At 57.4% G+C, this 27,577-nt stretch overlaps 1 protein-coding gene across 4 annotated transcripts; it reads left to right on the top strand.

Annotated features, from left to right (window-relative positions):
- Positions 1-499: 499 nt before the first annotated feature.
- Positions 500-27,577, top strand: IGF2BP2 (insulin like growth factor 2 mRNA binding protein 2). Of its 4 annotated transcripts, XR_008749354.1 has the most exons (18): positions 500-801; positions 1,324-1,384; positions 12,173-12,221; positions 12,585-12,636; positions 13,174-13,237; positions 15,679-15,951; positions 20,023-20,157; positions 20,668-20,790; positions 21,066-21,201; positions 21,391-21,519; positions 22,448-22,471; positions 23,900-23,965; positions 24,132-24,248; positions 24,515-24,589; positions 24,826-24,957; positions 25,259-25,372; positions 25,900-26,068; positions 26,700-27,577. XR_008749354.1 is itself a non-coding variant. In XM_055816931.1 (17 exons), the coding sequence occupies exons 1-17, from the start codon at positions 612-614 to the stop codon at positions 25,993-25,995; spliced, it is 1,833 nt and encodes a 610-aa protein (XP_055672906.1). In that variant the 5' UTR covers positions 500-611; the 3' UTR covers positions 25,996-27,577. The 4 variants fall into 4 exon arrangements, 3 of the variants coding, with proteins under 3 accessions (XP_055672906.1, XP_055672905.1, XP_055672907.1); XM_055816931.1 differs by having other exon boundaries at positions 22,451-22,471; positions 25,900-27,577; XM_055816930.1 differs by having other exon boundaries at positions 25,900-27,577.

Below are 27,577 nucleotides of genomic sequence, written 5' to 3'. Positions count from 1 at the left end.
GGGGATGATGGGCTTAAGGGCAGGGGGGTGATGGGTTTAGGGGCCAGGGAGCTTTGGGGGGCGATGGCTTTAAAAAGGGCTGGGGGGGGTGGTGTGTTTAAGGGCAGAGGAGCTGGGGGGTGACGGGTTTAGGGGCCGGGAAACTGGGAGGGGGTGATGGGTTTAAGGGCAAAGGAGCTGGGGGGGCGGCAGGTTTAAGGGCAGGGGAGCTGGGGGGGCGGCAGGTTTAGGGTCCGGGGAGCTGGGGGGGCGCGGGCTGCAGGCAGGGCCGGACCCTCCCGACCCACCACGAACCGACGTCCCAAGGTAGCGGGGAGCCGCTTCTGCCCGGGCCAGCCGCCCCCGGGGGTCCTGGCCCCCCCCCCCAACCCCCCGCGGCGGGGGTCGCGCTGCTCCACCTGCCGCCGAGCTCCGACCGACGGGGCGGCCGCAGGGCCGGGCGGGGGCGGGCTGGGCTCGGCTGGGCTCGGCACGGCTCCGCCCGCTGCCCGCCGCGCTCGCAGGCTCCTGCGGGGCTGGGGCTGGGGCAGGGCGGGTGGCGCAGAGCCGTACCCTCCCGTCCCCGCGTCTCCACCGGGCGCCGAGGGCGGGGAGGAGCCCGGGGGGCTCCCATGAAGCGGCGGAGGATGAACAAGCTCTACATCGGCAACCTCAGCCCCGCCGCCACCGCCGAGGACCTGAAGCAGCTCTTCGGGGAGAGGAAGCTGCCCCTGGCCGGCCAGGTCCTGCTCAAGTCGGGCTACGCCTTCGTGGATTACCCGGACCAAAACTGGGCCATCCGGGCCATCGAGACCCTCTCGGGTGAGCCAGGCGCCGCAGCCCCCCCCCGCCCCCCCCCCGGGCATCCCCCCGCCTCGCCCCCCCCCTCCCCCCCCTGCCGGGGCTCCCCCGTGTCGCGGCGCCCCCAGCCCCGGGCATCCCCCCCCCCCCCCCCACGCGCTCCTTCCCGCGGCCGCCCCGGCTCTTCCCCAACCCTCGGCGATTTTTCGCTGATTTTTTTCTTCGATTTTATTAAGAGGCGCCCGGGCGCGGACCCCCCCTACCCGCCGCCCCCCCGGCACCCGCTCCCCCTCGGGAACCATTTTACGAGGAGCCCTGCCCCAACTCACCGGGGGCGCGGAGCAAAGGGCGGCCGAAGGGGCGGCAGGGGGCCGGGGGCGGCGGGGCGCGGGCAGGGCAGCGGCGGCCCGGGGGCGGCCCGGCCGGGGGGGGGCGGCCCGGGGAGGGGGGGGGGGGGGCGGCGGGCAGCGGCGGGGGGCTGAGAGGGGGGGAGCAGGGGGGGCCTGCCGCGGGGTGATGCTGAGCGCCCCGCTGTCTCCGCAGGGAAAGTGGAGCTGCACGGCAAAGTGATGGAAGTGGATTATTCCGTGCCCAAAAAGCTCAGGTAACCGCTCGCCATCCCCCCCGCACCCCCCCCCCACCCCCCCGCCGGCCCACGGCGGGGCGGGGGGGGGGGGGGGGGGGGCGAGGCGGGAGCCCCGCCGGGTTTTACTTTCGCTCTGGGGAGCGGAGGCGGGGGATGGGAAGCGATGGGAAGCGATGGGAAGGGAAGGAGCGGAGCTCCTGGCCCACAGCAGCGCTCCGGCCGCCCCCCCCCTCACCCCTGGGTGTCCCGCAGCGCGGCCCCCCCCGTACGCGGCGGGCGGGGCGGGCGGGCGCTTCCCGACGGGCCAGCAGCAAACAGCCGCTTGGCTTTTTGGGGGTGAAGAAAAACACCCCCTCCCCCTTCCCCAGCCCTCCGCTTTCTCCGGGGGGGTGGCCTGGGGGTCTCCCCGGGGGGGCGCCCAGCAGCTGGGCCGCCCGCGCTGCAGGAGGAGGTTGTTTTTAATGAGGAATTGAGCAATTAGTTCATTGCAAATGCTCCTCTCTCTCTGGCGGCCGGGGGTCCCCGACACTGAACGCTTGAGGGGCAGAGCCCACCCCCTTGGGGGTCAGGTGTGGGGCTGGGGACACGCTCACCCCGTAGAGCAGGTAACCCCGCACCCCATCACCGCGCTCCCTCGTCGCAACACAGTATTTTTGGTTTTTCACCCCCCCAGTATGTGTTGGGATAAAAGGTCTGTGCGCTGGGAAAAAGCCCGGGACCCCCCGGAGGGTCCTGCGGGATGGTTGGCTCGGTGTGGAGATCGGTGTCAGGACATTAATTTTGGAGTGACGGCGGGGGGACACGCTGTTGTGTAATTGCGGCTCAGTGGGGAACGGCTCGTGCCCGGCATCACGTGTGCCGGAGTGGGGTTTCTTCCTAGGCAGGGATCACACGCTCTTACCTTCAAAAATCTTGGAAAACAAGCAAAAAAAAAAACCCCAACCAACAACAACCCACCCCCACCCCCCCCCTCCAAACGCCAGCTGTAGTATTTGTAGGCTGAAGCTCTGCAGCAGCCTCAAGCTGCTCTGTCAAGGACTCTGGAAGAGTGATGGAGCCAGAAACTGGGAGTTTGGAAAGGCAGCATGGACCCGGGGCTCGACCTTTGGGATGTAAGCAAGGAATTCCCCTTTACCTAAATTCTCCGTCGGGCTGGGGTGCTGCTACTTTTTTTTTCTTCTGTGTTTTGAAAGAAAAAAGGACATGTAAACAGCCCAGAAATAAATGCCGATTTATTTTGCATCAGGCTGTTTTCAGCTGGCTCCAAGTTTTCTATGCCAGCTCGGCTCCCAAGTTTCCTCAGGTTATTGAGATCTAATTTAAAGCTGATATCTTCTTATCACAGCTAAAAAAATATATTCTGCTTTATACTAATATATCCAGCTACAGGGACCGTGCCTTTGCCTCGGTAGATTATAGATTTTATTTTTATAATGTGATTTTTGGCAGGGAACAGAGCCTCACGTGGTCATGTTGTAGTTGTTGTCGTGTCGTGTGTGTGTGTCCGTGTCCTGTCCCCTGTCGTCCCCCCCCCCCCCCCAAGGGCTTCAAATTTGTAGAAAATCCGATTTTTGTAGTTGTGGTTGAGCCCTAGAGACGCGCTGGGAATTCGGGGGGGGACTCTGATGGTAAAATCCGCTGGTTATTTAAGTGAGTTTGTGTTTTAATTTGGCTTGGGGAACCCGAGCCCATCTTGGCTCTCGTCCCCCAGCGTTTCTGCGTCACGGCGCTGGGGACCGGGAGGTGCCGATGCCGCCGCTTCCCCGCGTCCACCTGGAGCCCTGTATTTTTATAACCCGATCTCACGGAGCTCTGATTTTACCGCTGTGTTTAGACGCCCATAAATACGGTTCGATAAGAAATGGGCTGGAAAACCCATTTTCTGACACCTCGCTGCCGTAGGTCGGGGAAGGGATTCCTCGAGGTGCGCCGGGAGCTGCTGGCAGGGGGTTGTTTCTGTTTCTCCGAAGGCAGGAATTAAACGTGACATCGCTGGGAAGGAGCGTGGATCCTGCCCGCTCTGCCGAGCCGCCTCTCACGAGTTAAAAATCAGCCATTCTGCTGCCAGCCAAATGGTTTCGGCTCCTATAGGAAGGATCCAACAGTATCTCGATTGTTTTGTTGGGTTTTTTTTTGTTGTTGTTCCCCTTGTATATGCTGTAATATGCCTTGGAGAATTAAAGAAAAAAAATTCCCCTCTTCCCGCCCCCCCCCCCCCAACATTTTAGAATTGAGGATTAAATTTTGAATTGATTTTTAAACCCAGCAGGAGCAGGGAATGCTTTTATTTGCTTAAAGCAGGGCGATGCAATCACGCGTCAGGAGTATTCTGTATCTGGAGCGTGGCGGTGAGGGAGGCGGCATCATCTTTCCCCTTAAACATGGGTGGTACAGCTCTGAAATCTTTGAAAATCCTGTTCATGGGAAAGAAAGAGATGAAAAAAACAAAATAATCAGGGTTGGTTGTGAAATACAGAAAATAAAACACAGCCACCCCAATGCTGACTTTTATACAAGCATTGGATACAAATGTGGAGTTTAATAAGGAGCGAAGCCCTGTTTGGTGTCCCCAAACCGGTGACATTTTTGGGTTCCCAGTTGCGAAGGTGCCTTTTAAATTCTGCTTCCGCTGTAATTTTCAGCGATTAGAAATAAAAGCACAAGGGACATCCATCTTAACCGCGTGGAGGGGGAGGCTGGACATCACTGTAATATTAAAAAAAACATTTTTTTTTTTTTTGCTAATCTAGTAAATGGCGAAACTTAGGGGGTTTTGCTGTGGGCAGAGGTTGCCAGGGGGGTGGTGATGGAACTGCCTGCCCAGGCAGCTTTGCTGGGGGTGATTTTGTGAGACGTGCAGGATTTTCTCCTGTTTCAAAAGGAATTAGCCTTAAATAATTTTTCCTCTCTTGAGCATCAATTCAATTCTTGTTTCTATGTATTTTGGCTTTATTTAGTTGTTTATTTACTTGTTTTCCCCACCCCCTTGTTTTTAAACCTAAAATGCTGATAACATTAAGGCTCAGAATAAATGTACAAGCCCTTTTGTGTCCCCATGGGCAGCCCATCTTTTCTTTCCTTATTATTAATTGCTTGTCGTCAATGAGATGCTTAATTAGGGGAGAGGAAATCCTCGTGCAAACCATTTGCTCTGCCAGGAGAAGCCACCAGCATCTATTTGTGTGTGCATCTATAAATATACGTGGGGAGCAGAAAAAATACTCCCGTGGCTGTCTAGTTTTAATGTGTCTAATTTAAAAAAAAAAATTAATTAGAGAAACCTAAAGGGCAAGAAGAGATTTTTCTCGGGCCGCAGCGTGGGGAGGGTTTGCTTCGCTTTGCCAAGGGAATTAAACTTGCTGGGGATTTTCTTGTGTGTGGTGAGTGCTGGGTTACACCAGGCTGGAGGGGGATGCGGAGTGCTGAAAGTGGGGCTGCTCGCCGTCCTGCTCCGGGTCTTAACTATAGCTGTTTCATGTATTTCAGGGTCTTTCATATTTATATAAAGTAATAATGGGTGGTTTAGTTTTTAAAGCATTTAGTATCTTTTATGTAAAAATAAAGATACTAAATATATATAAAGATACTACATATAAGATACTATATGTGCTTTTAAAGGTATTTTAATATATAGGTAGTAAAAGTATATATGTATAAAAGATACTTTTCAATGTATGTTTATATATATTAAAACAATACTTATATATATTTTATTTTTTTTATATATATATAGTGTGTATACACACACAAAAATGATATTGCCAGGGCGATGCTGGTGGCATCAGGCGTGGGGAACCCCCCTCGTGGTGCCTGCTGGGTGGGTGGCAGGGTTCCGTGGGTGCTGTTCCCTGTGGAGCTGGCTGGGAGAAGGCCCTGGGGGGGCTGCCCCTTTCCTAGGCTGACCCTGGTGCTTGTCGCGGCTGGGTGTGATGCCATTGCTGGTTTTATTCTGTCTGTTCAGGTGTGGGTCAGCTGGGCGCTGGTGGCAGCTGACTTGCTTTATTTTTCTTTAGCTGCCTTTTTGCTTGGTTCTTCGCTGCCCGCCAGGAGCTGGGGATGGGAGCCGGGTGCTGGCATCAGGAATGCGGGGATGGGAGCCGGGTGCTGGCATCAGGGATGCGGGGACGGGAGCAGGATGGCATCAGGGATGCGGGGACGGGAGCAGGACGGCATCAGGGATAGGAGCAGGATGGCATCAGGGATGCAGGGATGGGAGCGGGTTGCCATCAGGGATGGGGGCAGGATGTCACTGGGGTTGCAGGGATGGGAGCGGGGTGCTATCAGGGATGCAGGACAGTGCGTGGGTACAGATGATGCAAGAGGCTGACCGAGGCCATGCTGCAGCCTGCTGGGGCACTTCTTGGTACCGCCGTCAAGCCTGCCTGGGTGTGAAGGCACTAGGGAGAGGCCAGAGCCGAAAGGAAGATGATACGTGAATGTCATGAGTTACCTATTTTTATCGATGTATAGTTCCTCCAGTTGTGTGAACTTGCCTTTTTGCCCCGTTGGGTATCACATTGATGCCCTGCTTAGCCCAGCTCGCTGGCACTCCCCAGGGAGAGGTGGGTGCTGGGGCTGGGGGGGTGGCTTCGGGTGGCAGGGGCTGGGAGCCTGGTGTGGTTGAGCCCCCCTTGCAGCAGCGCTGTGTGTGTCCCCCCTGCCCGGCACAGCGGGGCTGGCAGCCCTGCTCCCACACAGGGCTTGGTGTTCCCCTTCATCCCGATACTGAATGGGGGTGCGGGGGGTGTGTGTGTGTGTGTTATTTTTCCCCTCCTCTCCCCCTTATTTTCCTTTTCCCTCCCTCTTTTAAGTTTTCCCTCCCTCTTTTTTTCTTTTCTACCCTCCCTTCCCCCACTTTTTCTCCCCCCTCCCTTTTTTCTTTTTTTTTTCCCTCCTCTTTTCCTTTTTTTCCCTCCTCTTCCCCCCTGCCCCCCCCCCTTAATCTTGAAAAGCTGTGACAGATGGGACGTTATTTCCCATTCATCCCTATTGTTAATACATCCCCAGCTCACGGGGATGTATCAATCACGTGCTGTCCTTGCTGCCCCCCCGCTCCATCCCTCAGCAGGTTGTTTGTCCTGCAGAAGAGGACTGGGCTTTAACGTGAACGGATTTTAATTCCTTAAGAGTGTCAAGGCAAAGCCCCTGGGCTGGGAGGGGAACTGGAGCAGACGCATCTGCGATGCTCTTGGCAACTGGTTGAAACTGGGGCAGCTCTTTAATGCTTATCCAGCCCAGCGCTGACAGTGCCGTTGCTTGTTAAGATCCGCTGCTGGGTTGGGTTGGATGAGAGCAAAACTTGTTGAGGACAACCCCGATAGACCAAAAAAATATATGGAATAATTGAGAGACGCAAACCCAACCACCGCCACCTTCCCTGCCTGGTTCAGGGACCGTGTCAGTCTCAGGCTCTGGGTTGCTGGGTCTGAAAAATTCAGGTGGGGCTGAGTTTAGTCCCTACCTGATGACGAGCGTCATGTTTTGTATGTTTTCTTGCCTGGGAAAAATATTTCATGAAGCAGGCAGGGCTGCCGGGGAGATGGTTCGTTTCCAGCACGTTTCACCCCTGGTTTTTTTCCCCCAGTTCTGTTGAAAACTGATTTTTATTGAAAGCAGGAGCTGCCAGACAGTGTTTTCTCTGCCCTCAGTACTGATCTGAGGTGGAAGGTGATAAATTCCCTTTATGGCTTTATTATAGTGAGATATTGCAAAGCTGGACTAGAAAAAATCTTCATTTTTTAGGGCAAACAGTGGTGAAGCCACCCTTACATACCACTGTACGGCTTGCATTGAAGCCAGGTCAGTGAAATTGATTTTATGGTTCCCCAGTGCCTCTGGGAGGGAAGGGCCCTCGGGGGCAGGAGACCGGGGGCAGGGGGGGACACGGGGGACCGGGGGGTGGTCCATGGAGCTGCAGCCTGATGGGGCAGGGGAGGCATGAGCAGATGCAGGGTGGGTTCGTGGAGGTTGAGCAGGGGGCCTGGTGGCTTGTTGTTTCCATTTCACAGCTCCATCACATTCTTATTTTTCTTGTTCTGCATCCCTGGATTTGCGGGGGGGGGGGGTGCTGTTACATGTTATTTCCTTGGGAGCTATGGGTGGCTACGGAGCCGTGCGAGTTCTGCTGCCTACCTGAGCTGCTGGAAGGGGGAGAGATGTGCCAAAGAAAATCAGTCCACCTGATTCTGGGGAATAAACTGCAAGTTTTAAGGCATCTTCCTGTTTTATTGGTTGATTTCAGCAAGTACGGGTAATCTGGCATGTGAAGCTCTCGTTTGTGGACATCAGCCGGTGATGCTGGTGGCTGTCGGTTTTCCATCCCCTTTCCCTGCAGGGTTGTGATGTTGGCCTTGCAATTTCGGTCTAATGGATGCACAAAATATAGCACAGCTCCGTCGTGGATTATTTCGTGAACCCAGCTTGCAGCCTCGCTCGCTTAGAACGCCGGCCCCTTCGCCCTGCGTGCGGTGCCAGCCGGCATGCGGTACCCAAAACCCAGCTCTGGGGTGGAGGAGGTGGTTCTTCCTCGAGCCAGAGTAGCCGCTAGCAATCAGGACTGATTTTGATTGAATTTAGAAGGGCAAAAAATCAGGGGAACCTATATAAGTCTGATTTTCTTTAGCACTTGCAGGTGATGCTCAATTGCCACTGGGCATTTTGTCCTGGACTGGGCACCGAGATGGCTGGTGGGTGCAGGGGTAGGGAGGAGCAGGAGGGTGGTTGTCCCAGGGCAGCTTGCTACGGCTGCTCACGCCACACAATGAAGTATTTTTTCACAAACGTTGTACCTGTAGTTACTGGTCATTGTGATTTATTATTTTTTTCTTAAATTCCTACCAGTCTGCTGCAAAACAGGTTGGGTGAACCGTGGCTGCTGCCTTCATCATGCGGTCGTGCGCTGGGGGCTGTGTGCGCATGCTGATATCAGTCCCCAGTCTCCCAGGTTTTGGGAGGAGTGAGGAAAATCAAAACAAAGGAATTCTCTGCTCCAGAGTCCTCTCAGGAGTGGTGTTGGAGGAGGGTGGCCTTGAGCTCTGCTGCCCTGTCCCATGAGGACCACGCATGGTCCGTACCCCAGCCCTGGGAATAATAGATGATGGCCCTGGATACACATCCATCACTCCGTCAGCTATGACCACGCGTGGTCCAGCACGGCTTTGACCAGGTAGGGAATTACGAGAGCTATTAAAAATACACCCAGTAGGAGTAATAACCTTCTTTTAAATGCTGAGCAGTGATAATGAGCAACTGGGAGACTCGCCAGGTGGTGGGGGTGAAGCCTTGAGCGCTATTTGGGTAGCTTTAGGTGCTCTGCATCAGCCTGGATGGATGCTGGGAAGTGGGAATGTGCTGTAGTGTCCCCTGGGAGGTGGGGTTATACACCGCCTCGCTGTGGTCCTTCTCCTTGGGTGTGTCGGGAGGTGGGCGAGCGGCACGGAGGGGATGAGGCAGCTCCTCGGGGGACCGGGGCTGCCCTGGCATCTCCCTTGGCCGAGGTGCGGGAGGCGACAGCCCCGGTGCGGTTCAGTTCAAGGCAGAGGCGTTTCTAGAGCGGCTGCCAACACGCTGGCGAGGGGACCACGCCTGGCCAGCGGGCCGCTTGTGCTTGGATGAGCTGCTTCAGAATGCCCCATGTCCCCCGTGCTGCTGGGCTTTGGTGACAGGCTGAGCCGAGCCAGGTGAACCCCAAAAGGAGAGTGGCTTCTGCGTGGTCCAGCCTGTGGCATCCCGTGGGCACAGGTGGTCGCCAGGCTGGGGGGGCGGATGGCTGGAGCCATGGCTTGCAGCTGAGCGCTGGCATCTCGGGATACGGCAGGTGATGGTGCCGCCCGCCCTGTTTTGGGGCTGGAAGGTGGCAGGACCAACAGGGCAGCATGTGGGGCACTCTGCCAGCGGGAGAGGCCGGTCCTGGGCTTCGGTTGGGCTCATGCAGCTGGGAAGGGCTTTTTCCCGGAGAGCTTTCGGGTGCCGATGGTTTGCACCTTGCTGGCACCTGGGCTGGGGCTCGCTGGGGCAGCCTGGCAGCGTGTCACCGCTCGGCGCAGGGGCAGGATGCATCTCTTGGAGCAGGCAGGAGCAGTGCCCCAGGAGCTCAGCACCGCTCAGGAGTGGACTTGGGTGTCTTAATCACCCCTCTGGGAAATGTTAGTGTGTTTTTATAAATGAAACATTCCTGTTTTGTGGAATGGGCCCTGCAGAGCGTTAGTACTGGGTGCGGCGTCAGCCCTGGGCAGGTGGCAGGGATGGGCAGGAGAGGGGTTTTGGCTGTTGGCAAGTAGTGCAGGATGGTCATTGCCATGGTCCCCCTTGGTCCCGGTCCTCCTCACCGCCTCATTTCTGGCCAGGGGTGGCGTTGGGTGGGATGGGATGAGTCTTCCTCCTTGCCTCGCAAGGATCTTACAGCTGCATGCACAGCCTTGAAATCCTGGGTGGCAGCTTGGGACATGAGCCGGTGGCTGCTGGAGGAGAGGGGTTTGGTAGCGCTGCAGGAGAGCACCATTTCCCCCAGCTCTGGCTTCCCCACTTTTTTGCAGTGACCGATTTCTTCTGATAGGCAGAGCCATCCCTGCGAGCCGGGCAGGGTTCTTGGCCAGGGCAGGGAGGTGACCGGTCAGCAGGGATGGCCGTACGCAGGATCCCTGGATCCCTGGGGGAAGGTCTGTCAGCCCCCTGCAGGGTTTTATTGGGGCCACCTCCTGGGCTGGGTGCGAGTGCAGGGTTTGTTGTCTGTCGCTGGTCGCACTGCTGGCCATACCTGCGTGAGCAGCACCACGAGATACGAGGCTCCTCGGTGGCTTCAGCTGCTTTGTGTGACCGTGGTCCTTCTCCTGGGCTGGGCTCTGGGTTTTCCCCACCCCCTTGTTTTTAAACCTAAAATGCTGATAACATTAAGGCTCAGAATAAATGTACAAGCCCTTTTGTGTCCCCATGGGCAGCCCATCTTTTCTTTCCTTATTATTAATTGCTAGTCATCAATGAGATGCTTAATTAGGGGAGAGGAAATCCTCGTGCAAACCACTTGCTCTGCCAGGAGAAGCCACCAGCATCTATTTGTGTGTGCATCTATAAATATACGTGGGGAGCAGAAAACATACTCCCGTGGCTGTCTAGTTTTAATGTGTCTAATTTTAAAATAAAATAATCCCCCACATCGCAGGGCACGTCCTTTCCCTGCTGCCCCTTTCTCGCTTGTGGGGGCAGGCGCCCCGGATCGCTGCACGTATCCACCAGCATCCTCAGAGTCACGCTGCTCGTGCTGCACCCCCAATTCCTGCTTCCCAAGGCAGATGGCTGCCCGTCCCAAGGTTCCCATTGCCCTGTGCTGTTAAACTGGGAGCAAGCGGAGCGTGCTGCCACTGTGGAGGCAGAAAGGTTGTGTCCGGAGCTCACCAGCCCCCAGCACTGCGATGCACGGCTCCCACCAGCCCGGGCTGTGGTGGGCTCTGCGTGAAAGCCAGCCCGTCCTCTGGTTCTTGCCGTGCCCCACATTTCCTCCCAGTCCCCAGTGACTGGCCCCAAAAGACCTGAGAAACTTTTTAGCTGCCAAAATTGTTTGCAGGGGCTTGGGGCGCACCTGTGTGACGAGCAGAGGGTGCAGGGGCCATCCTCGCTGCTTGGGCCAAAGTTTGGAGCCATTTGCCAGCTGTTGGAAGGCTGCTGGTGGGACCAGGGTGTTGGGATGTTGATGGGTTGCAGGTGAGCAGAGCTTCTCTCACCACTCCTGTAGGATTTGGCCCAAAGCCCCTGGCTGTTGCTGGCCATCGGCTGGGGCTGCCGGTGGCTGCTTGCCTTCAGGCTGGTGGTGCCATGCCTGCCGGGTGTCCTCCCTGAGCTTGTCCCAAGGCAGGGCAAAGCTTTGCCAAGGTGGCTTCCAGCTGCCGGTCAGCTCCTGAAACCCGGCTGTGTGCGTGTGCCACGGGGTGGCTCGGTCACAAAACGTAGCCCTGGTGCTGGGAGAGGTGGTCTGGCTCTGCTCTGATGGAGCTTCGAGCTGGGCCAGGTGGGAGCAGGGCGCTGCTTTGGCTGGAGCTGAGGGACTACGGGCAGGGTTAGGGATGCTGATCTGGGTGGACAGTGCGCGAGTTCACGGCGTGGCTGGATTCTCCGTGGACTTGGGTGTCTCCGAACACCCCACTTGCCCAAACACGTCATCTTGCAGCCAGGATGGGGAGGCACTTGGTGGCTGTTACCTCTTGGGAGGCCTCTGCAATGGTTCCTGCGCATCCGCGCCTGAGGCTGTGCCGTGGCGACATTGGGGGTGCAACCAGGCAAGGTCGGGGGTGCAACCAGGCAAGGTCGGGCATGCTGGCCATCTCCAAGGGCAGGCCTCCCAGGATATGTGTGTAGGTTTCCCCACGGAAAGCAGCCCCGCGTTGCTGGGAGGTGGTGGACATTGGCAGGATGCGCTTTTTGAGAGCCCCCCTCAAGGCGTAGCAGGGCTGGCCATGGTGGCTCTTGGGGGTCCCGTCCCCACCCAGCCAGGTGGCCCGGGGCAGTGCGCTCAGTGCACGTGTCCCAGCCATCCCTGTGTGGCCGTGGCTCTGCAGAGGCTGTTTCAGGAGGTTTCCTTGGAAACTCAGCCGCCGGCGAGAGCATGGAGTGTTCTGGAGACAGCTTCGGCCTCGGTGCGTGGTGACCGGGCAAGGCTGGGAGAAGTGGCTTTCCCCAGGGCTGGGCTGCTCCAGGGGGGCGTGGGGGAGCGGGATGCTTTGGCAGGTTCTCCCCAGCACCGCCGGGTCCCCAGGAGGCCTTTCCCCTCCTGCGGCGGCGTGCCGGCAGGCCCTAACCCTGGCTTTGTCTTTGCAGGAGCAGGAAGATCCAGATCCGAAATATCCCCCCCCACCTGCAGTGGGAGGTAAGAAGCGGACGATCCCAAACGCATCCCGTTCTCCTCCTCCTCCATCAGCCCTGCCGAGCACCACGAGCTGTGCCGCGGGAGCGTGCGCTCCGCATGCTGGCCACCATTTACCTTCCCCAGTAAAACCAGGAGGGAGGCTGAGCGTGAACTGGGCTCTATCTCCCCCCACCTGCTTGTGGGTTCCGGAGCTGGGGAGTGGGGGTGACGGGAGGCAGATGGGGGAGGGCATGTAAGCGGTTGGGTGACGCTGGCGCTTCGGAGGGTGTCTGCGGGTGCAGCAGGCTCTTCCCTGCCCCTCCGTGCCTGTCGGGCAGCCCCTCCTGCCTGCCTCACTTGCCCTGTTTGTGCTCTCTCCCCCAGGTGCTGGATGGCCTCTTAGCTCAGTATGGGACGGTGGAGAACGTAGAGCAAGGTGAGGTGGTCCAGCATGGTCCTCATCTGTGTGAAAGCCCCAGCACTGTTCCCCAGCTCTCCCCACGCTGGACAACACCTGCTGGGGTGAACCCTAGTTTTCCCAGTCTTCGGTACTGGGCTAAAGTGGTTTTCCCTATGGACACAAGCCCTGCTGGCAGTGATGGGGCCACCTGTCCACTGGTGGGACGGCACGGGCCGTCGGTCCTCCATCCCCTGGGGCTTCTGGTTGCCGGCAAATTAAAATCCCAATTCTCCGTGCAAGTGAAAACGAGCCGGGTGTTGTTTGGGGTCTGCTGGTGGATTGGTGATGTCCGGCTGTGCGTCCCCCCTGGCAGGGGTGGCAGGGTCCAGCCTTGGCACCTCCCAGTCCTTTGCCAGACCAGCCCACTCCTCGTGCTGGGGGAAAATACAGCGGTGCAAAAGTGTAGGTGGCGGTCGGGGCCATCCCCCACAGGACAGGTACGGGGGGGCCGGGAGCAGCGGTGATGTCTCTCTCCTCCCTGCTCTAACGCTCCTTCTCTTGATTTTCCCCCAGTCAACACAGACACAGAAACAGCTGTTGTCAACGTAACGTATGCAACTAAAGAAGAAGCAAAAGTGTAAGTGGGTTTTGCTTTGTTTTGTCCATAGTTTCACACCACCTGAACTTCTCCCGAGGAATCCCAGGTATCTTCCAGGCTTCTTTTTGTCTCCTCTCTGAGCCTCCTTGGCTTGTTTCGGAGCTCTTACAGTGTAAGCTTCAGGTGCCTTAAGGGCTGTCTGTGTATCTTCTCGAGGTACAGCAGGCAGGTATTAGGTTTGTCTTGAGCTGTGTCATCTTCCGTGTCTTCTGCCAGCAGTCTTCTCTTCATCCCACCACTGGGTGGTCTCCTGCCTTCTTCCTTCACATGGGAGATGGTTTCTCATGGTGCCCCACCATACATGCACAGGCATGGCTGGACCAGCCTGGAGCCATCAGCCCTGTGGTTGTCCCCTCTTCCCCTGTGCCTTCTCTTGTCCCCAAGGGGCATTGTGATGTGCCATCTTGCCTTTGGACACTGTCCTTCCTACGAGGTTCTTTGCAGGGTCCCGCTGGCCTTGTCTTGAGGGAGCAAAGCGCTCTAGGAAGCTGAGGGTTGGGTCAGATAAGCAGTGGGTCAAGGAGTCATCTTCCCAGGCTAGAAGTCCAGACCTAAACTGGGAATGTACTGGATTAATCACCAGTCCAACCACCCAGCCCAAGCTGCTGGAGAGGTGGCATATGGTGAAGGAAGTGGGAGAGATGGTGAAGAAACTCTGTGGTGATGGGAGACTTGAGTACCCTCTGCCATGTGGGGAAGGTTCAAGTTGGAGACCAAAAAGCAGAGACTGTTGTCTCCTGCTTCCTGGAGTCAAGAGACACCATCTGGTCGACACGTAAAAGGCTGTCAGAGTGCGTCGGCCGTAGACAAGAGAGGGCCTTTGGGTGGCCGAATAACTAGTTAGAGGGTGGGAGGGAGCCGGGGGTCCGTGGCCGGGCTCTGCAGGGGAGGGAGAGCAGCGGAGGGTAGGTCACCTGCATGTTGTGCAGACGCACACATGAAGAAAAGCCACCTGTCAAGAAAAACTTGAAAAGGACGGAAGAACCCGATGAGCCTGTGCATCAGTGCAGTGGGGCTGTGTGAAGACATGGTTGAAGATTTATTGTAGCCAGCAGAGGAAAAAACCAAACAAATTGGGGGTTATTTCAGAAATGCAAGGGCTGTTTCAAGCTAAACGCTTTGTTACAGGCTTGTAGAGACTTTAGCCCTGTGCTGGACACCAGTCCTAAGTTAGCTGCGAGTAAGTGGTGAGCACATCTCACACTTGGTGGCCAGGGTATTTTTGGTATGACCAAGAGCCAGGCAGACCCCACGCAAGGAAGACCCTTTGCCAAGAATCCGTTTGCTGATGGACTTTCCGGCAACTTTCCATCTGAGTTGACCCATCACCAGGTTGGCCTTGTGGTGACAGAGATGGGAAGAATGATCTGCTGGTCCAGGAGGCCAGAGGAGAGTCTTCCTTGGCCCTGTTGGGGTGGCCATGCTGGGTGTGCTCCAGCCTCGAAGGTGCCATGGACCACAGGTAAACGTGCCATGAGCTGCTGTGTCTTGGGATGGGTGGCAAGAAAAAAGGAAGACGGAGTCTCACCGACACGGCAGTGCTTGACGCTCTGGGGTATGAGGCTTCGTGAAGAGAAGATGCTGTGATGGGTCGCATCCAGCTGGACTGATGCCTGTCTTAGGTGGTGTTCAGCAGCTTGGCACAGAAACGAGTGATGGGAGGAAAGGCCAGGGTGGTTCGTGGGTCTGTGTGTGTGATTTAGAGCACGGTTGCGTTGGGAAGAGGTGAAGGGAAGACCTCGGCGGAGAGCTCAGCCAGCGGGGTGCTGTGCTGGTTTTGGAAGGGGACGGTGAAGCTGCAGAGGTCCTCGCTGGGTGCAGCTGCTGGCAGTGGCGGGGTCGTACACCTGCCTACGAACAGCCAGAGCGAGACGCGGTAGCGGAGGGAAGAAGCGTGGCTGATGCTGTCGCCGCTCCCAGCAGTCCTGGCAGACTCGTGGTTGAGCATCCCACTGCTGAGGAGGGGCTTGGGGTGACGGGAAGGTCCGGGTGGTGCATGCCCAGCCTCACCAAACTGGAAAGGGAGTTGGGGTTCCCGCTGGAAGGGTATCCTGTGCCACGTCCTTCTCCATGGAGTGCCAGCTCTTGCTCGGAGCCCCTCTCGTCACCTTTTCCATGTCCAAAAAGCCCACGAGGCTGTTTCTGCGCTATGTGATAGCTCCTGGCCAGCGCTTTCCCCAGGTGAAGGGGCAGATCCCCAGGCTGGCGTCCCACCTCTGCTGGGGGCACAAGCCCTGTGCCAGCCCTGGCGCCGTCCCACCTGTGGGGTTTGCTCCGCACGGGGAAAGCGGGGGGATTTGGCTTCCCGCGGCCACCTTCTCCAGACTGGGGAGGGACCACTGTCTACAAGGGCAAGTGCTGGGGGGGCTGCCCGTCCCCGGAGAGCCCCTCCCCACCTTCCACATCTCCCTACCTTGCAGAGCAATTGAGAAGCTGAGTGACCACCAGTTTGAGAACTATTCCTTCAAGATTTCCTACATCCCGGATGAAGAGGTGAGCTCCCCTCCGCCCCCGCAGCGATCCCGTCGTGGGGGCCACTCTTCCAGGGAGCGGGGCTCCTCCCCAGGGGGCTCCTCGCAGCCCAAACAGCTCGATTTCCCACTGCGGATGCTGGTGCCCACGCAGTTTGTTGGTGCGATCATAGGAAAGGAGGGCTTGACCATAAAGAACCTTACTAAGCAAACCCAGTCCAAGTAAGTACCTCGAATGGTTTTGTTTCCTTCCGTAGGGTGCTGTAGGTCCCTGGCATGGGTCCTCCATGCGCTCAGGGCTTCTGGGTGCCAGCCAGTGCTCTTTTCTTGGGGTGCAGCCTTTGTGGGGTGGTGGCAGAGCCCATGTCCTGAACCGTTCCTGCTGGCCAGGCTGGTCTGGGTAGTGCCAAGAGGGGGATGCACGTTCCGAAAGGCCGGTAGTGAGTTTCTAAAGCCTAATCCCAAGAATGGCTGGGGACAAGGTTTTAGGGAGAAACGGCAAGTTTGGGGGTACAGCGCTGAAGGGGGATCCGAGGTGCAGCGGTCGGTGCCTGGGCGGTCCTCGCGCTCGGGGTTCGCTCATCCTGCAGTGCCCTGTGTGGGCTGTTGGGGGGGAGAGGGGCACTGGGAGCGCTGCCCTGAGGAGGACGGGTTTTTGGTAACTGTTTGAAGCCTTTTGTTGCCTTCTAATATGTTTATTTTTGAAGAAAGAAAAAAAAAACCCAAACCCCAAAAAAGGGAAGGGGGGGACTGTCTTGCCAAAGTTTTCCATGTTTCTCTTGTCGATGTTCACTTTGATTTCGCCTCTTGATTTTCTGCATGGTTTTCCTGCATGGTTTGCTCCTGCCTGGATTTGTTTGTGTTTAACCCAAAGCTGTCTTCTCCCATGCTCATCATCCTGAACCCAGTGATCCCACAGGACATAGGACTCCTTTACCAGAACATCCTCCAGGGCATCCTAGTTCTCAGAGAAGCTTTTAGAGGCAAATGATTTGGTAATAGCGTGTCTGCTTGAGCAGGAGGTAGGAAGACGCGCCACTCCGCAGCCCAGCAAACCGAACCCCAGTACTGGGTTTGTGGGAAGAGGTTTGTACGGAAAGGGGGCAGGTGGTAGGGCGAGGAGCATTTTGAGCCTGGCTAGCCCTAGGATGTGGCCACCTAGTAGCTGTGAGCTGGTCCTGGTTGGCCAGAAGCCCTTCTTCACCAGGTGAGTCCCCTGGTGTGATGAGCAGCAGGTGTAGCTGTGTCCTTGCCACCCAAGGCTGGAAGGTGGCCCTTTGCCAGCCCTGAGCTTGGCAAGGAAGGTGGCCGGCACCAGCCGCCGGTTTCTTCTGACCACGAGGCCAAACGCTGCTGCCTGGGGCAGTTCCTGCCACTGAGCTGTCCCTCCTTGTGGGCTGTGTCCCTGAGCCTGCCCTGGAGACCTGGTGCTGTGGAGGAAGGCCATGCTCCATGCGCTCACTTCTCCTGCCCTGCCCAAGGAGGCCATGTGCCGTGGTGGGCCACCACCTCTGCTCCAGCCTTGGGCAAGGGGGACCTCATGCACCCGGCCTGGGCAGTCGCAGGAGACCATTGCCTTCGGTCTGGGGTGCCAGCCGGCTGCTCTGCCCCTGCTCGGGCCACGCTCACCCAGAGGTGTGACAATCCTGGGGACGAGGGTGCTGGTGACATCCTGTTGCCCAGCCCCTGCTCCTGCTCAGAGCGACGCTGGGTCCTGGATTCCTCTGGTCACATAGGACTTTGCCCCTCTCTTCCCCTAGAGAAGATGCTAGAAGTGCCTAGAGATGCTCCTGAGCTCCAGGGGACAAAACTGTCTCTAGGTTGAGCCATCTTCTTCCTTGGCTGAAGAGGTGTCCAGACCAAGAGCTCACCTCCCAGACAACCTTCCACAGCAGCCGCAGCCCTTGTAACTTGATAAGAAGAGGACCATTGCTACCAAGCAGCCATGGAGCCAGGATAACCCTACATGCAGACCATAGTGTCCACCTTGAGAGGGCTGTCCCTCACGGCCACCGCTCTGAAGCATTCCCAGCCCCCCATAAGGTGTTTTGGAGTTTTTTTCCTGCTGCACCAGGGGAAAACCTGCCCTGTCCCTGTTGTCTGCCCTGCCTGCAGCACCCCAGGGTCCCATGCACAGCTGCTGATGGGATGAGGGAGTTGAGGGTCTCCTTCTCCATCCTCCTGTTGGAATGGAGCTGTGCAGCAGTGGGACATGCTGGAAAGCCCAAAGCTCTCCTCCACCCTCCAGCTCTTCAGGGTGGAACCTGCCCAAGTGCAGCGGCCCCTTCCTGGCGCCCCGTCTTCTGCAAACTGAGCTTGCACCTACACGTCCAGGTTTGGGATGGGTTGGTGATCAGCCAGAAACCTGGCCTGTGTTCCTCTCCTGGGCTTGTCCAGGGTACTCATCACATTGGTGCGTCCATTCAGCCCATCCATGGCTCTTGGCCCTTCTTTGGTACAAAGTCTCAGCTGCATGCCTCATCTCCACCAGCCTCTACTGCTCCTGGGTTCAAGAAGCTACCTGACTCCTGTCTGTGGGATTTGTTGGGGCAGCCATGGATCCCTCATCGGTTCCCCCCAGCTGGGAGCTTCAATGCGGTGCGATGTTGTGGCACCGCTCTGGAGCATGGGCCTGTCATCGCCTCTCGTGGCATGTCGTGATGCGTTTACCTTCTCCCTGGTGGAGGGGGTGGCAGCGGGTGTCCCTGCATCTGCTGGGTGCTGCCTCTGAAGGAGCAGGTCCTCCAAGTCAAGCTGATGGAGCTCCACAGCTGGGAGCGCCTTGGAGGGCGTCACACAGCATGCAGCTGGGTCACGGTGCTGTAGACGTAACCAAAGGGCAGGGGGAGCTCGGCGGTGGCCATGCCTCCAGCACCTCATTGCACAGTCCAAGTAGGACCAGTCTCCTGCCTGAGCAGCTCTAGCTGAAGCCACAGGAGATCTGGAGAGATGTGGCCTGCAAAAGGGATCAGACTCTGTCTTCATTCCACCTTCGGTGCTCAGATGAAGCCACCCTGAGGTCCCTTCTGAAGCTGGTTCAAGGGCTCCCGCCTTATCTCAGGGAAGGTTCACCCACGTTCTTCCCTTCTACCTGTAGATGAAGCGTCCTTGTTCCTACACACTGTCTCTTGAGCTCCTGGAAGAGCTGAGCTGTGCAAACCCACTGTGACCCTGCAGCATCCAAATGTGCTGGTTAGGGGTGACTTTCCACCACGACCCTTGGCCTTGCATGCACAGCAGCACCCCTGAATGATCCCGGTCAGGATGGGGACCTCTTGTGAAAACAGAGTCATGGCTGGAGGGCACCGTGTTGGAGCTGAGCACTGGTGGCATCCACTGAGTGGCTGAGTGGCCGCTACTGCATCTTCTCAGAAGATGTGGGCCAGCCTGGCCCTTGCTGAAGCAGTGATGGGGACACCGAGGTGGTGTCCAATGCCAGGACGGCTGCACAGCATCATCCTCCGGTGGGAAGAGCGCGCGGACTCGTGTGGAGAAGATAGAACAGTCGCTTACCCCTGTTCTCCAAGACGCGTGGTTGACGTGTGAGAGTCTCCTACCCTGCTTTCCTCTCTCCCTCTCTCTCAGGGCTTTGCCAGGTACGGTTGAGCGGTGAGGAGCGAGCTGGAGGCACGTGCCTCCTCCCCGCCATGAGCTGAGGGGAGGACCAGAGGAGCTAGAGCGCGGTGCCTGCCGGTGCGCAAGGGAGAGCTTTCTGGTCTCCCGCGGAAGGGCGTGAGTACGAGCGCTGTTGTTGACGTGTGGCCCCGTGTCGTGACACACGCTGCCTATGGGTAAGTTGTCTCTCTGTCCCAAACAACACGCAATGGTTGTGGCAAGTTGCTGGGCAGCCTCGGGTGTTGTGCGGAGAGAGGTTGAGGTTGGAAGGGACCTCTGGAGACCTCTAATCCAGGCTCCTGCTCCAGGCAGGCTGGCATCAGAGATGACAGACAGGTTGCACAGGGCTTTGGCCAGTTGAGGATTGGTTCCGTCCCCTCTTGATGCATTGTTTGACGTTGCTTGAGATCCCTCAGCTCCTGGGCAGACTTCAGGTCGTAAAGGTGAACGTAGCTCAAATCTGATCTAAGCCAACCGAAGTGAGACACTGCCTGGGCTTGCATGAGACCCGGTGATGGTAGATGTATGTCAGCAAGACCCAGGTTCCCCCCAGAGCTTGCGCAGGTGTTGAAATGAGCTTTTCTGCCGACAGCGGGCTCAGCTCTGAGCTCTGGAAAGCCTTCGTGACATGCCAGACACATCTCAGGGGGCTCCTCTCTGCTGATTGTTTCACTGTAGGGTTGACATCCATCGGAAGGAGAACGCTGGCGCCGCTGAAAAGCCCATCACCATCCATGCCACGCCAGAGGGGTGTTCCGAAGCCTGTCGCATGATCCTTGATATCATGCAGAAGGAGGCGGATGAAACTAAATCGTAAGTGCCCCTTGGCTCAGCAAAAAGGGCAGGTTTGGTGGACGAGAGGTAAATTCGGCCATCGGTGGAGAAGCAGCCGTCTTCTGTCACCTGCCACCCCCCGGGGGAATGGCTGGCATTGGGAGTTTCAGGATGGAGTCATGGGTCAGTGAATGACTGAGAGCCTCGTGACTTCTCCGTGGTGGGGTTGACAGTGCTGTAGAGACCAGAAGCTGGGGTGGGATCCAGAGAGCATGTAGGCAAACTTGGAGAACAAAAACCCCCGTGAAATACAGGTGTGCCTCTAGGCTGGGGAAGTCCCCGAGGACACTTTTGTGCTCTCTATATGTTGTTCTATATATAGGGCTAGAGCCTGATGTATCCTCACTATGGATCTATATGAAGATGGGGAGATACAGTGGGGGAAACGGTGGTGGTTCTTCTGCTCCTTCCACCCCATAGTGCCCGTTGCTGGAAATTGGTTTCTTGGCCAGGTGGAAATCTAGATTTTATTTTTTAATCCCATTTTAGAGCAGAAGAGATTCCCTTGAAAATCCTAGCACACAACAGTTTGGTGGGGAGGTTGATCGGCAAGGAGGGCCGCAACCTCAAGAAGATCGAGCAGGACACAGGCACGAAGATCACCATCTCCCCGTAAGTCGTGGTGAACACCAAGCCATCCCCTTCTACCCAGCACGGTACGGGCAGCGGAGGAGCCAGAAAACAGCAGTTGCATCCTCTCATGCACGTTCCTCATCCCGGGTGGGTGTTCCTCATCCCGGGTGGATGGTGGGCTTGGGCAGGGAAGAGGGCGTGTGGTCCCCTGCTGTCTCTGGGCGAGTTTAGTTTTCCAGTGTTTTTGGGTTTTTTTTCATTTTTTAACCGGGGGAAAAAATGTAACCGTGCCTCTGGATGTATCTGTGGGGTAGCTTGCAGGATTTAACCATTTATAACCCTGAGCGGACCATCACGGTGAAGGGCAGCACGGAGGCGTGCTCCAATGCCGAAGTGGAAATCATGAAGAAGCTGCGCGAGGCCTACGAGAACGACGTGGTGGCCGTCAATGTAAGCTCCCAGCCCTCCCGCCTGGGATGCCGCCGCTTCAGGGCCGTGCTGAGGCGGCTGGGAGACAACTGGGGGGCAGCCGGTCTGTTACGGCGAGGGCTGGCGGCAGGCCTTCACCCGTTGTGTCCACACTGTGGTGGGAACCCCGCTCTGCCTTTTACACGTTTCTCCACGTCTTTGCTTTCCCAGCAACAAGCCAACCTGATCCCAGGTCTGAACCTCAGTGCTTTGGGCATCTTCTCGACGGGGCTGTCCATGCTCCCATCCACCCCAGGCGCCCGAGGGGCTGCAGCGGCCACCCCGTGCCACCCGTTTGCAGTAAGTGCAAGAAGTTCTGGGGTGCGGGGGACGCGTTCTCGGGGGCAGAGTGGTCGCTGGACTCTGCTGCTGTAGCTCTTGAGTTTGGGTGGACACGGTGGCTGTAGGTGCCATCTCATGGGGAGCCTTGAACAAGAGCTCTGGCTCTTGGCCGTTTGGGGAAGATGCTCATTGCAGTAGCAAAGTGGAGAAGGCAGTGAATGAATGTGGCTCATCGCTCCTTGGATTTAGCTCCCTGGGAAGATCAGCTGCATCCCCGTGGGCTGAGCTGGGTTTAACCTGTGTTTAAGGACCGTCTGTGTCCCAAGGTTGCCGGTCTCTGAAGGTGGCTGGGGGCAATCTGTGCTGATGCCAGCATGGAAAACGCACACAGGTGGTCTTCTGTCCTGACCCCAAACCCACTGCTGGATTGGGATGGTGTGGACTGGGTTGTGCCCTGTGGGTCTGTTCTTGGTGGCCACCTGAACCCACCAGCATTGTCACAGGGCACGTGGAGTGTAGGGTGAAGGGGGATGAGCAGCCCACCCTGAGCAACCAGCGCCATCAGCATTGATCCCTGCCCTACGCCCAAAGGGTTGTAGTTGTTGGGTGCCAGTCGTCACCTGAGTTCATAGGCAAGGGGTTTCCTCTTCCTTGGGATGCTGTGGCTGCGAGACCTGGGGCAAAGCAAGCCTGGGAGGCAGTTTTAAAACCACTGAGGTCACACGCTGGCAGCGTGGTCCAGTGTCAGGAAGACACGCCGGCCATAGTGCTGAGGCAGAAGGTCCATCCCCAACCTGCTGGCAGCTGGAGAACACCCTCGGGGTGACCAGGCTCTGTGGTCAGTCTCCGTTAGTCTCTAAATACTCCTGCTGGGATGCTTTGGCTGCACAGCGACCGGCACGCGGGTTAATTTACTTGTGCTGTTTTCTTTTCCTGGCGACGCCAGCAGCAGAGCGGTCGGAGGAGAACGGTGAGTGCCAGGCTGGCGTTGCAGAGGGCTGGACGAGCGTGGTGGGTGCGATGGCCGCGGAGGCACCGAGGGCCCCTCGGTCTGCCTGCACTGCCAGCCCGGTGGGGGAGGGGCGGGCTGCTCCTGCATCCACCACCCCAGTGAGCGCAGCCTTTGGGAAGGGTCTGCTGGAACGTTTGCTGGCGTGATGGAGCGGAGCCAGGCAGGTCTCCTCACGGGCGGCGTCTGTGTGGCCTTTTTAAAGCCATCCTGGCGAGGCCAAGAGGAGCAGTTGCTTCTGCCGTCGTTGTTTCTTTATAGTAAACCGAGGAGCTGCCAAAAAAATACCTAACAGGAACCAGCCTGGCTCTATGGCAGCTCCTTCCCCTCAAGTACTTCGTGTTTTCACACCTCAGAGTGGTCACTTCTGATCATGTCCTCAGCAGGACCTGGGACCGGTGGCTGGAGCTTCAGCTCTTGGAGCTCTAGAGACCTGGCGAGGATGGAAGATGAGGAAGGAGCCTCACAGTGAACGGGGGGAGCTGGGGAGGTTCAGTGCCCACGCTGGCCACAAGGACCAGCTGGGCAGGAGAGGACACGATGGTATAGGAGACGTGGAGCAGCCTGTGGCCAGGAGCAGAGGGTGGGCACAGGGAGCATGATCTCGGTGCGAGGGAGAGCGCAAACCTCAGCGCAGCAGGTTTAAGTAGAGGGCTGGGAGCAAGAGCCACATCAGCTGTGGGCAGGGGAACTGGGTCCTCTCCACCCAAATAACCGTGGTTTGCAGGTAGCAACTGGTTGCGCTTGCATCCAGAGCGGGAGAGAGTTGTGTCTGCTGCCAGGAGAAACGTTGATGTATTTGAGACACTGAAGAGTTGAAGCGGAGTTGAGTTGGGTTGCTGGGATGCACCCCTTTGTGCCGTGGAGAGACCCACAGCTTTCTCCCTGTCCCCAGCCCCGGTCTTGGGAGAACATCTTCAGCCTTGGCTTTTTCTTCTCTTGGAACTGGAGAAGGGAAACGGTGGTGGAAATTGGAGCCAAACCAGACATTTCGCTTGGTTCTCACCAAACCCCCACCTTCTCTGCAGGGTTTTGCAGCAGGGTTTTGGCTTTCCAGGGTTGTGGCTGCTCTGAAAGGCCGTAGGGGCCAGTTTTCTGCTGTAAACAGTAGTAGGACACAGCCAAAAAAATAGTAGCAGGGAGGGGCTGGGGGTAACTGGGAGCCCCCATCCACCTCGCAGCCTCGCTGTGCTCACGCAGGAGCCGCGCTGCAGCTCGCCCCGCTGTGCACCTGCGCTCCCCGGGGGGAGTTCCAGGGGGCTGAAGGGTTGTCCCCGTGTCCCTGCCAGGCTCATGGTGGCACGCTGCTCCATGTCAGGCTGGGGGCGGCCAGGAAGGGGCCTGGCACGTTGGGAATGTCACTGACCCTTGTTTTCTCTCCTGCCCTAGAGCTCTGCGTACCTTTCGGGTCTGTACGGAGCCACCCCAGCTGGCGCCTTCCCCCATCAGCACCCCGTGAGTGCCCCGGCACCTCCCTCCGTGAGACCTTTGCTCGGGCACCGTGGGAGGGTGGGCATGTGGCCGGGGGGCAGCCGCTGCCCTGGGGTGCTGGCAGGGGGGGCAACCCCCACCCCAGTCCAGCTGGTCCCCTGACTGTCTTGCTCTTCTGTGCCCCTGCCAGCTGCCGGAGCAGGAGGTTGTGAACTTGTTCATCCCGACGCAGGCGGTGGGGGCCATCATCGGGAAGAAGGGGCAGCATATCAAGCAGCTGGCACGGTTTGCTGGTGCCTCCATCAAGGTGAGCAGGGTGCTGCGGGGCTGGCCCCAGGTTTGCGCCTTGTTTCCCCTTCCTACTGCTGAGGGCAGTGAACGGGAGCCATCGGGGAGCGATGCTGCTCCCCACATTAGTACATAGTCCTGTGACACTGGTTATCACCCATGCTTGGGTGGAAGGGGATGCCCCGATGTAGGGGGATGCTCCTGCATGGGGGGACATCCAGCACGGGGGGAGGTCTTGCCACAGCGGGGCCCTGCTCACACTCCTCCTCCCCCGTCCCCCCGCAGATCGCCCCAGCAGAAGGTCCCGATGCCAGCGAGCGGATGGTCATCATCACGGGGCCGCCCGAGGCTCAGTTCAAGGTGCGCTGGCCGCGGGGTGGGGGCGGCTGAGGGACAATCGAGAGCATCCCTTTGGTCGCTGCTGTGCTGCCAGCCTGGCTCTGTCTCCCTCTGAGTGCTGGGGGGCTGTTTGCTCGGTACCGTGGTTTTGATGCTGCCAGACATCGGTACATCATCGCCCCTAGGGACGGAGGGCACAGAGGCACTGCCAGAACTGCTGCCCGATGGTTTCACTTCCCTTGTGTCTCGCTCTCCAGGCCCAGGGGCGAATATTTGGGAAGCTGAAAGAGGAAAACTTCTTTAACCCGAAAGAAGAAGTGAAGCTTGAAGCCCACATCAAGGTGCCTTCCTTCGCTGCCGGCCGCGTGATAGGCAAAGGTGGCAAGACGGTAGGTGGGGGGTGTGGGGATGCTCCCCTCTGCCCCAGGACTGCAGAGCTGGGCATCACCCATCGCCCCTGCCCGCCCTGGGGGGCAAAGCCCAGGTGCTCGGTGACTGCGGCAAGGCCTTGACCCCAGCCCCGTGTCCTGGTGGTGGCTCTCACTGGGTGGTGACTGTCCCAGGGAGGGGGACAGGGTGCGCCCCATGGCAGCCTGGTGCTGTGCGCGGGCTCGGAGCCAGGGCTGACACCAGCAGGGGAGGATTTTGGCTCTTCCACAACCAAACCTTGGGATCTGTCATTTGCTCCAGGTAAACGAACTGCAAAATTTAACTAGTGCAGAAGTGATTGTGCCGCGAGACCAAACCCCAGACGAGAACGAGGAGGTCATCGTTAAAATCATTGGGCATTTTTTTGCCAGTCAGGTAAGGTTTGGCTGTGGCCTTTCCAATATTCCCAACCAGCTTAACCCACCAAGGAAAGCTGCCGAGCACAGCGCTGCCTGGGCATCCTGCAGCTCTGTTCCGCATGGTTCCTGTGCACCCGGGATGCACTAAGGGGTTCTGGCAGCTCTTCCCAGCTGTGCAAGCATTAGATTTAAAGGCTGGCTTGATGGTGTCTTAGACGCCCGGGGTGTGAATCTGCTCCTCTCTGGCGTCAGTGCCAGCAGGAAGGTCCCGCATCCCTTCTTGAGGGTGCTTGAGCAGGGTGGCAGCAGCCAAACCCCAGGCTCTGGAGGAGTGACAGAAGCAGCCCGTTAAAACCCGGCAGTGCTCCACCCGCAGCTGTGCGGGAGCAGAATGGCTCCTTCGTTAGCATATCCTTAATTACTGCATGCTTGTCCCCTAATATTAAAAGTTGGAGGGCGATGAGCGGCAAGATGCTGTTGTGGCTGGGGGGAGCGGCTGCGCGCGGTGCCCACCCTGACGCCCACTTCTCGATCCCACCGAAGACTGCACAGCGCAAGATCAGGGAAATCGTACAGCAGGTGAAGCAGCAGGAACAGAAACACTCTCAGGGAGCCCCAGCCTCGCAGCACAGCAAGTGAGGCTCCCGCCGTGCCGGCCAGCACCGCCCGATGAATGTAACCCCGCCGCTGCCGTCGCCGGACCCCCCAGCAGGTCAGGGGAGCAAACCAAAGACCCCCCGAGCCCCCCCACCCCGTGGCCAGGGCGCTGCGAGGATGTGCAGCGGAGGGGTACGGGGAGGGCTCTTTCCATCCCGCAGCCTCCCCCTTACTCCGTCGCTTCCTGACGCTATCCCTTTAGTTGGACTAACATAGGCAGAGAGATATTTTTATTTTTAATTTCCTAAAAGCCACCTGTTTCATCCAGGCACGGCGAGGGGGAGCTTGCCCGGCGTGGGGGGCTGCAGCGCACAGCGCTCCTCGATTTTTAGAATTAATATATCGATAATGAAACTAACGCTGATTTTTAAGTTTCGTAAGAATTTTTTTTTTTTTAATTCTTTTTTTAATTTCAAAGGGGTCGGGGGAGGGGGATGGTTGTTTTTAGCAAAAGCAGGCTTTTCTAGAGTTTTAAGGAAAGGAGCTAGTCCATTGGTTCTCTAATGCACAGTAGAGCAGAGATGTAGGATTGCCAGCAGGGGAAGAAAAAGAAAATATTAAATGAGTGTTCAAAAGTGATTTCTTAAGGGCTTTGAGAAGAGCAGTGCCTGTATGAGCCAACAGAAGGGATACCGTCTCCTAAAAGAGGAATCTCTTTCACACACCCTTTCCTCTTTGCTTCACAGAGTCCAGAGCTGGGGTTTGCATCCCTCCTGTCCCCCTCTCCGGCTGTCTGTCTGTCTGTCTGTCTGTCCGTACCCCCCCTCTCCCATCACCGCCCGCCCCGCCGCGCTTGGCACCCGCATCCCTGAGCAGGGAGCTCAGGGGACGGGTCCCCGCTGCAGGGAGAGGAGGGGACAATGTGGGGAGGGGGAGAACCCAGCAGATTGATGAGAGGTTATCAGCCCAGGGCTGGAAAAACTAGCAAAATTTAAAAAAAAAATAAAACAAAACACACATACCCCCATGACACACGCATACACACACACACACAAAAACTACCTCAGGTTTTCGTACCTCAGCACCTTGCGCTTGTGTCTCCCTTTTAGAGATTTTGTATGCCTTGTAAAACTGATAGTTGGAGCATTTTTTTATTTTTTTAATAAAAAACAAGTTGGAAAACGATCTTGACCAAGTCAGCTGTGAGGCAGGAGAAGGAAACCATCCCACGTGTCCCAGAGCTCTTCTGTAGTCTCCTTCTGCTAGCTGAGAGCCAGTGGCTGTTCCTTCAGAGAAAGCTTGAGAAATGTTTAAAAAGAAAAAAAAAAAAAGAAAAAAAACCCCAAACACCCACAAAACCCACCCCCAAACATTAAAAAAAAAAAAAAAAAAGAGGGTAGAAAGAAAAAGAAGCCCAATAACTGAAAGCGGTGAAACCTGACGGGCAAGAGGAGGGACAGAGCAGCGTGGCCCCGGCGTGTGCCGTGTGCTGGGTGAGGGGCCAGGGCCAGCGCCGGACCCCCGGGCTGCAACTTTTCCTCTACTGTGGAGTGTTCTGTGAAAAACCAACCCAGCAACAAAAACAGACGAAAAAAAGTGAAATATATCCAGCTAACGAGCCTGA

This window comes from Falco peregrinus, chromosome 12 (genome assembly GCF_023634155.1).
Source record: "Falco peregrinus isolate bFalPer1 chromosome 12, bFalPer1.pri, whole genome shotgun sequence".
NCBI classification, from domain to species: domain Eukaryota; kingdom Metazoa; phylum Chordata; class Aves; order Falconiformes; family Falconidae; genus Falco; species Falco peregrinus.
This window is presented reverse-complemented; position numbering and strand designations above follow the sequence as displayed.